This window comes from Chiloscyllium plagiosum, unplaced genomic scaffold, assembly GCF_037043375.1.
Source record: "Chiloscyllium plagiosum isolate Xiang-an unplaced genomic scaffold, Cpla_swu_hap1 HiC_scaffold_10, whole genome shotgun sequence".
NCBI classification, from domain to species: Eukaryota; Metazoa; Chordata; class Chondrichthyes; order Orectolobiformes; family Hemiscylliidae; genus Chiloscyllium; species Chiloscyllium plagiosum.
The window spans coordinates 61918057-61927932 of record NW_028270148.1 but is presented as its reverse complement, the minus strand read 5'-3'; the positions used below and the strand labels follow the sequence as shown (position 1 = coordinate 61927932).

The 9876-nt window shown below is 42.0% G+C and overlaps 1 protein-coding gene across 4 annotated transcripts in view; it reads left to right on the top strand.

Annotated features, from left to right (window-relative positions):
* The first annotated feature begins 16 nt into the window (after window positions 1-16).
* Window positions 17-9876, top strand: part of LOC122552875 (clathrin heavy chain linker domain-containing protein 1-like) — a 58597-nt gene continuing 48737 nt past the window's right edge. For 3 of the 4 annotated variants that reach the window (XM_043695980.2, XM_043695979.2, XM_043695976.2), the window contains exons 1-2: window positions 18-433; window positions 8975-9162. In XM_043695980.2, coding sequence (XP_043551915.2) covers window positions 251-433; window positions 8975-9162 — 371 coding nt within the window. In that variant the 5' untranslated portion in view covers window positions 18-250. Of the gene's footprint in view, window positions 434-8974; window positions 9163-9876 lie in introns of all 4 variants that reach the window. The other variant, XM_043695977.2, reaches the window with a different exon arrangement.

Here is a 9876-nt window from a genome sequence, read left to right as displayed (position 1 = left end):
CGGTGTGTCGTTTCGCTCCCTTAGTAACCAACTGGGGATTGCGAGATTCATAACTGTTAACACCGATGGTCAGTGTAATGGGGGACAAGATCTTAAAAGCTCTTTTAGATATATGCTCTGTCACGACTCGGAGACAAATGTTGACCCGAAGAATATGAAATAATGAGTGTGAGAGGCTAGGCCACCACGGACAAAGCCGTACACTGACGACCTGCTCATCAGGACTGGTACCTGGGTTGGGGGACCTCAAATGGCCGCCGAAGGGCTGTCAACAGCGACCCCGGGCAAGTCTCAGGCTCATTCACCAAATCCCGCTAACCGAAACCTTTGCCGCATTCGGACACACATTAACACCGAGACCGAGGCGCTGGGCTGTCCTGATCAAGGACCAGATGAGCAGCGGTACATTATTTACAGGAATGTGTTTGATAAGGTAAGAATGCCTGACCACCCACAACGGTTGCAGTTAATCTGAAAATCAAGGTCTCTGCAGATATAATCAGAACCGAATGAATGACTTGAAGTCAACTTCAACTACTTATCTATAATTTTCACTCTTAAGTAGATTCACAATGAATAACAATGGGAATTTAGAATAAACTTTTTTTGGGAACCCAAGCTCACAAATATTCATTTTCAAATTGCTCCCTGAAGCATGTCAGTTGCTTTGGGTCAAGCAGATTAGAGTGTTAAATGGCTCGATGTGATGTGCAATTCTATAATAACAACCATGGATATAGGTCTTTAAGCTAACAGGTTCAGGTGGTTGAGATTTAGAAATTTTAAAAAAGTCAAACGCTAGAAATATAACAATTTGGGTAAGTTCAGTAATGGTGAGATAGGAAAGGGTGCACACTTCAAAGTAATGTGAATCTGTGAATAGGCCAGAAGACAAAAGAGAGGCAAAAATGGACATTGGACCACTGGAAAATGACACAGGAGAAATAGTAGTGGGGAACAAGGAAATGTTTGATGAACTGAATAATTACTTCACATCAGTTTTCATGGTGGAAGACACAAGTAATATCCCAAACATTCAAGAGAGTCAGGGGGCAAAGCTGAGTATGGTGGCTATCATATTAGAAAACCTGAATGGCCTGAAGGTGTACAAATCACTTGGACCAGATAGACTACACCCAGAGTTCTAAGGGAGATAGCTGAAGAAATAGTGGAGGTGTTAGTGGTGATCCTTCAGGAATTGCTAGAATCAGGGAGGGTCTCGGAGGATGGCAAAATCACCAACGTGACACCCTGTTTAAAAAGGGAGTAAGGCAAAAGACAGAAAATTATAGCCTAACCTTGGTCATGGGTAAGATCCTGGAATCCATTGTGAAGAACAAGATTTCTGAATACTTGGAAGTGTATGGTAAAATAGGGCAAACTCAGCATGGGTTCATCAATGGGAGATCATGCCAAATCTGCTAGAAATCTTTGAGGAAGTATTGAGCAAGTTAGATCAAGGAGAGCCAATAGATGTTATCTACTTGGACTTCAAGAAGCCCCTTGACAGGGTGCTGTACAGGAGGCTACTGAGTAAGATAAGGGCCCATGGTGTCAGAGGCAAGGTGCTAGCATGGAAGGAAGTTTGGCTGTCTGGCAGAAAGCAGAGAGTAGGAATAAAAGTGTTCTTCTCAGGATGGCAGCCAGTGACAAGGGTCACTGTTGGGGCCACAATTTTTCAATTTCATGAGTAAATGAAAAAGAAGAATCTAGCTGAAAGTAAATATTGGTCCCCCTTAAACAGAATCATCGAGTCATAGAGATGTACAGCATGGAAACAGACCCTTCGGCCGAACTCGTCCATGCCGATCAGATATCCCAACCCAATCTAGTCCCATCTGCCAGCACCCGGGCCTTATCCCTCCAAACCCTTCCTATTCATATACCCATTCAAATGTCTTTTAAATATTGCAATTGTACCAGCCTCCACCACTTCCTCTGGGAGCTCATTCCATACACATACCACCCTCTATGTGAAAAAGTTGCCCCTTAGGTCTCTTTTATATCTTGCCCCTCTCACATTAAACCTATGCCCTCTAATTCTGGACTCCCAGGGAAAAGACTTTGTCTATTTATCCTATCGATGCCCCTCATAATTTTGTAAACCTCTATAAGGTCACCCCTCAGCCTCCGCTCCAGGGAAAACAGCCCCAGCCTGTTCAGCCTCTCCCTATAGCTCAAATCCTCAACCCTGGCAACATCCTTGTAACTCTTTTCTGAACCCTTTCAAGTTTCACAACTTTCCGATTGGAAGGAGACCAGAATTGCACGCAATGTTCCAACAGTGGCCTAACCAATGTTCTGTACAGCCGCAACATGACCTCCCAACTCCTGTACTCAATACTCTGACCAATAATGGAAAGCATACAAACGCCTTCCTCACTATCCTATCTACCTGTGACTGCACTTTCAAGGAGTTATGAACTTACACTCCAAGGTCTCTTTGTTCAGCAACACTCCCTAGGATCTTACCATTAACTGTATAAGTCCTGCTAAAATTTGCTTTCCCAAAACGCAACACCTCGCATTTAACTGAATTAAACTCCATCTGGTTAAGATCATGTTGTAAGCTGATGTAATTTCCTTCGCTGTCCACTACACCTCCAATTTTGGTGTCATCAGCAAACTTACTAACTATACCTCTTATGCTCCCATCCAAATCATTTATGTAAATGACAAAAAGTAGAGGACCCAGCACTGATCTTTGTGGCACTATCACAGGCCTCCACTCTGAAAAACAATCCTCCACCACCACCCTGTGTCCTCTACCTTTGAGCAAGGTCTGTATCTAAATGGCTAGTTCTCCCTATATTCCATGACCTTGCTAACCAGTCTCCCATGGGGAACCTTGTCAAATGCCTTACTAAAGTCCATATAGATCATATCTACTGGTCTGCCCTCCTCAAACTAATAATGCGAAAGAGAAAATGGATGAAATATGAAACTGTTGGGGAAAAGTTAACATTATTTGCCTGGAAGCCATTTTCCTAATTCGGCTGAGAGTTCCATTTTGTGTCCCCAGCCAGAACTTTGCTGGCTATGCATTCCTTACTATGAGGTAATGTAAAAGGTTGTCCTTATCTTCCTTCTCAAGGTAGTGTCTCCTCCCTTTGCTGGAAAATCAGCGCAGGCTGTAGAACTAGTCAAGCTGACATAGACTGTCCAATTAGTCCCCCTTCCTTCTCTAGTTATTGCGTCTTCACGGTTAATCAGTCAATTAAGGATATCTCTGCTTAGTATTAGCAATCTGTATAACTAGAGCAGGTGGTGATACCATTTGATCTGTCCACTTGTAGAATGCATAATAGTGCTTTAGTTTTGAACTTAATGACTAACCTCTAGTTTAGTACCAACTTGTAAGCATGCCAAACTGTGTAATTAACGATCAGCTCCTATCTGTTTTCTCTACATAATCCTGTAGTATCCTAATGTACTTCGGAATAACACTGAGCCACAGTTAGGACGGTGAATTCCCGATGATATATCGTGTAATAAACTAATCAGTTCGCAAGGTCCGAGTCTGAGAGTTTTCTTCAACAGAAACACACGTTTTATGTGCAATTTTGTCTTCTGAGGCTAATTGTAAGAGTGGGCCTAAAAAATGTATACTTCACTTCAGGATTGTGATAATCCCTAGAAAGGAAATTCCTAATTAATCTCCATATGTAGCTCTTTACAATATGAGTTCCTCTGGTAACGGCAGTGACCTGCCCAACTTATAACTCATCAGCTGAGCAGACCGAATTTGAACTGTCCATAATAGGCTTTACATAGATTTTGAATTGGCTACAGGGTATTTTTACTAGTAGTGGATAGTAGTTTAAAAACAAACACACAAAAAAAGCAGATCCAGGAGTAATAAAAGATAAACCAATACTGGGATAGATGTGCAGAACTGTTTGTTTCTGATTGGGCATGTGGCCTGTGCATGCCATGAATAGTGGCTCCAATTTGGTGTTCAGCAATATGATGTTCCTTTACAGTCAAGATTCCTGAGTTATTACAGGGACAGAGCTGATTTTCCAGAGTGCCTATGTTCTTCTTAGCTTATTACATATGCCTGTGCACGTAAGATGGCACACTCTATAGGCAGGATGTCCAGCAGGATCATCTGGATACCAACATCTGGGCACCATATTTAAGAGGTACCCAGACAGCCCTGGACTGTCTGCAACATAGAGCATCTTTCACCTTTGCTTATCAATCCCACCCATCCCAGGAAGTACTAGAGACCAGGCAAAATTTTCCTGAAGACCCTCCTGGATGAAGGAATGTTCTTTTGTCTATGAATGGCAATAAAGGCAGCCTGAGCAGAGCCTGAGGAGGTCAGAGCTCATGGATAGCTCAAGAGAACCTGGATCCAGTACCATATGAGGATGAATGATTTTCTGTACCATCATTTACACCATTGTCTACTGAATGCTTCACACTCGTGTGAGTGTGATTTAGAATTGTAGTACTGTCAATGCAATACACGAAAGTAGGTGCCAGGAATCTCTACCAGAAGCCTTGTGCAATTACAGCAAACAATGTAACATTACTGGCATCACAGCAATGCTGCCTCTCAAACATCTGCCAGGGTTAAAATGTAAAAGAAACTGCAACATTCAGTGGCTCGTGCACTGTCAGGTTGCTTATCTTTCATGAAAACTAGGAAATTGCATACAACTGTTAGCTTGCATGGAACAAGGACAAAGCCACAAAAAATAGCCTTTAGAGTTGAATTGCTCTTTTGAATTCAGCCTGACCAGATTTGATGACATAGTCATAGAGATGTACAGTACAGAAACAGACCCTGCTTCGAACTTGTCCATGCTGACCAGATATCCTATATTAATCTAGTCCCATTTGCCAACACTTGACCCATATCCCTGGAAACCCTTCCTATTCAAATACCCATCCAGGTACCTTTTAAATGTTATAATTGTACAAGCTTCCACCACTTCCTCTGGCAGCTCATTCCATACATGCACCACTCTTTGCATGAAAATATTGCCCCTTAGGTCGCTTTCCCGTCTCACCCTAAACTTATGCCCTCTAGTTTTGAACTTCCCACTGTGGCTGCCTCGATTGAATAATCTTGTTGGCCCATTCAGGGCTCACCTCAAATTGTAAGGGTGGAATCTTCCCATTTGCAGTTAGTGTTTTGTTGTGACATTCATGGCCCACAATTTTCCATGATTGGAGCAACTTCTGTCATTCCACGTTTCACACTATTAATTATGCAACTGAGCCCAAATTACACAGCAGAAGGGATGAAAGTACTCATCACTGCTGGGACCTTCTGGCATGTACAGCGCCGGTGCTATATTTGGAATCCAGCTGCACAACACTTCAAATGCTGCAAGCCGGGAAGTGGCATTCCACCCCTCAGCTGTGAATCAGTATTTCTTTATATTAAATGCCACTTGGAGATGGCACTGAAGGTGGCAAGGGTGCAGAATGTACTTTGAGTGGGGGACTTCAATGTTCACCACCAAGACTGACTCAACAGCACTCCACTGACTGAGTTGGTTGAGTCCTAAAGACGTAACTATTAAACTGAATCTGTGGTGGGTGATGAGGGAACCAACAAGAGGAAAAAACATATTTAACCTCATCCTCATCAGTCTATCTGCCTCAGCTGCACCTTTCCATGGCTGTGCTGGTACGAGTGACCACTGCACAGCAATTGTGGAGACAAAGTCCCTTTTTCACACCAAAAATGTCCTAAATCGTATTCTGTGGCCCTATCACCATGCTAACTGGATTGATTTTGAACAAATCTAGCAACTCTGAACAAAGAGACCTAGCAGAACAGGTGCATTGTTCCTTGAAAGTGGTGTTGCAGGTACAGAGAATGGTGAAGAAGGAGTTTGGCACACTTGTCTTCATTGGTCAGGAGTTGGGTATAGGAGTTGGGACATCATGTTGTAGCTGTTCAGGGCATTGATTAGGCCACTTTTAGAATATTGCATACAACTCTGGTCGCCATCCTTTAGGAAGGATGTTGTTAAACTTGAGAGAGTACAGAAAAGATTTACGAAAATGTTGCCAGAACTGGAGGGTTTGAGTTATAGGGAGAGGCTGAATAGGCGGAGTCTTTTTTCCCTGTAGCATCAGAGGCTGGGTTGTGACCTTATAGAAATGTATAAAATCATGAGGGGCATGGATAAGGTGAAAAGCCAAGGTCTTTTTCCTTCAGTGTGGGAGTCTAAAACTAGAGACATAGGTTTAAGGTGAGAGGGAAAAGATGTAAAAAGGCCTGAGGGGTAACATTTTCACTCAGAGGATGGTGTGTGTATGAAACAAGTTGCCAGAGGAAGTAGTGGAGTCAGGTACAATTACAATTACAACACTTAAGAGGCATATAGATGGGTATATGAATTGAAAGGGTTTGCAAGGATATGGGCCAAATGCTGGCAAACCAGACTATCAGATTGGGATGTCTGGTGGGCACGGAACCGTTGGACCAAAGGGTCTGTTTTTGTACTATATGACTCTATGACTCGATAACTCTAGACTGGGCAGCCGTGAGGTGATGTGGACCATTAGCAGCAGCAGAATTTGACCCCAACACAATCTGCAGCCTCATGAACTAGCATATTCCCCCATTCTGCCATTACCACTAAGTCAGGAAATCAACCTTGGTTCAATGAAGAGTGCAGGAGAACAGCACCAGACATACCTAAGCAGGAGGTGTCAGCCTGATGAAGCTTCAAAGAAGGGTTACTTACATGCCACAGAGCAGACGTAACCAATTCCACAATCAATAGATCAAATTTAAGCTCTGCAGTCCTGCCACATCCAGTTGTGAATGGTGGTGGTCAATTAAACAATTAATTGAAAAAGGTTTTTAAACACCCCATCCTTATTGACTAAGGTCAAGTACGTCAGTGCAAAAAATAACGTAAAGCATTTACATCAACCTTCAGCCATAAGTGCTGAGTTAATGAACCATCTCAACCTGACAGATGTCAGACTTTAGCTGATCCCATTCATTCTCCATGATATCAAGTAATGAGTGGACTTTGCACTGGATACTGCAAAGTCTATCAGCTTTGACAATATTACAGTAATAGTACTAAGACATGTGCTTCAGACATTGCTACGCCCTCAGCTAAGCTGTTTCCAGTACAGCTACAACACTATCATTTACCCAGCAATGTGGAAAATTGCTCAGGTTTGTCCCACCCCCACCCTCCTCTCATTTATCTTTCCACCCTGCAGGCACTCTGCCTCTATTCCTGATGAAGGACTTTTGCCCGAAACGTCGATTTTCCTGCTCCTTGGATGCTGCCTGAACTGCTGTGCTTTTCCAGCACCACTCTAATCTAGAATCTGGTTTCCAGCATCTGCAGTCCTTGTTTTTACCTATAAGCAGGACAACTCCAATCTGGCCAATTACTATCCCAATAGTCAACTTACGATCATAAAGTAATCAATTACGTCCTCAATAATGCTATCAAGCTGCACTTGCTTAGCAGTTTCCTGCTCACTGATGCTTAGTTTGGGTTGCACTATGGCCACTCAGTTCCTGATGTCATTGCAAACCATCATTCAAACATGGACAAAAGAGTTGAATTCCAGAACTGAGGGGACATCAAGGCCACAGTTGACCAAGTGTGGCATCAAAGAGCCCTAGCAAAATTACAGTCAATGAGAATCAGGGAGAAAACTCTCCACAGGTTCAGTTATACATGGTTCGTGTTCCAACAGTCTTCAGCTACTTCATCAAGTTGGAAGAAGGAATGTTCACTGATGATTACACAATGTTCAACAGCACTCTGACTCCTCAGACAATGAAGTAGTCCATATCCTAATGCAGCAAGAGCTGGACACTGTCAAGGCTTGGATTGAGAAGTGGCAAGTGATGTTTGTGCCACACAAGTCCAGGCAATGACCATCACCAACAAGAGATAATTTAACTATTCAAAGCTGCTACTATCACTGAACTGGGGAGGCGATGGGCTAATGGTATTATCAGTGGACTGTTAATCCAGAGACCCAGGGAATGTTCAGGTTGAAGAATTTGAAATCAATACAAAAGAAATTCTGGAATTAAGAGTCTAATGATAACAATGAAACATTGTTGATTGTTGGAAAAACCCGGAGAAATTGAGGACTGCAGGTGCTGGAGATCAGAGTCGAGAGTGTGGTGCTGGAAAAGCACAGCAGGTCAGGCAGCATCCAGGAAGCAGGACAATCAACGTTTCAGGCATAAGCCCTTCTTCAGGAATGAGGCTTGTGGGTTGGGGCTGAAAGATAAATGGGAGGGGGTTGGGGTTGGGGGGAGGTAGCTGGGATAGCGATAGGGGGATGAAGGTGAGGGAGAAGGTGATAGGTCAGAGGGGACAGTGATGCACAGGTCCGGAAGGTGGTGCCGAGTTGGAGGCTTGGGACTGGGAATAATTTGAGGCGGAGGGGAAATGAAGAAGCTGTTGAAATCCACATTTATCCTGTGTGGTTGCAGGGTCACAAGGCAAAATATGAGGCATTCCTTCTCCAGGCTTCGGGTGGTAACGATTTGGTGGTGGAAAAAAAAGTGAAGTGAGCAGGAAACTTAAGCAGTTTATAATTGGGTTACTAAGTAGATGGTTGATATTACACTTTTTTAATGATAAATTCACAGAACTAGAAAGTAAATGTTACCAAGTTACCAATATTAAATATATCATTTTTAAGCAAAATTTTATTGAAGACATTATTTTAAAATAATAAACAGCACTGATTTGTGGCAGATTTTGCATTTTATGTAATACAAGTAAGTTTGAGAAGAGTTGGAGGTGTGTTGGGGTGAGGAAGAGAAACATAAGGGAAACAATTTGCATTAAGATTTCAGCTTAAAGTGGAAACTCTACCCCATATCAAATGGAGAAACATAATTACAGAAACATTGGTCATACAATCAATTTAAAACAAAAAACGAAGAATATGTGTAGATACATGAACATGTGTTCAAGTGTGTTATGTACGTATTTGTTTCATTTCACAGGTCATTGAAAATGCAACAGCATACAAAAATATCCTCACATCCATCAAACAAGAGTATGAAGAAAGTATCAATGTTTTACATAAAGGGAAAGAAGATTCTCTGTTTCTACGGAGAAAGCTGAAATCTATGGCCTTTGAACCAATGACTTACGTGGCTTACAAAAAAAGAGCCATACAGCTTCAAAACAAGTAGGAAAAGAATCCTTAGCAGAGATCTTTTCATAGCTCATAAATCATCTTGTGAGAATTATTTGATGTTCCAAACAAATTAGGAATTCCAATCATATAGTGTTTGATTACTCTTCCTTAATACTTGGGACAACTAGAAAAGACATTTAAAAATAATATAGTATGGTCAATTTGTGAACAATTGTAATACTTCTAAAGCTTTCAAGTAATACGTTACTAATTACAAAACATAAGCAGAAAATATAGAAATGCTACAGTCTTGAAATTACATGTGGATTTTACCAGGTCCTGCTGTATCTCTGATGGAGATCATATAGAACGTACAGGAAAGATAAATACCTGATTGCACTAAGATTTAGCCATTTCACAGATTTAATGAGCCTAGTGAGTGGTGAAACTACTTGTCTTTTGTAAGGCAAATGGCATACAGAGGGAATGAAACCTTCCTAGCCTGGAAATTCCATTCAAGAGCTTCAGACAGGACCCAGTGTTGTAGTGCTGACAGGTGTACTGGCCTCCCTATGTGAACTTCTTGGATGAGTCTAAGCTACCATAACAGTCTGGACCCTAAAGAAGTATACATATTTTTTAAAAATCAGATCAGTATTATTCAGGTGCTGACAGAACTGTTGTGCTGTTGGAATGTGGTCTATGGGATCCTACTATGATAGCCAATGCTGGAGTTCATATTAGGTACCACCGTTGGATGTAAAA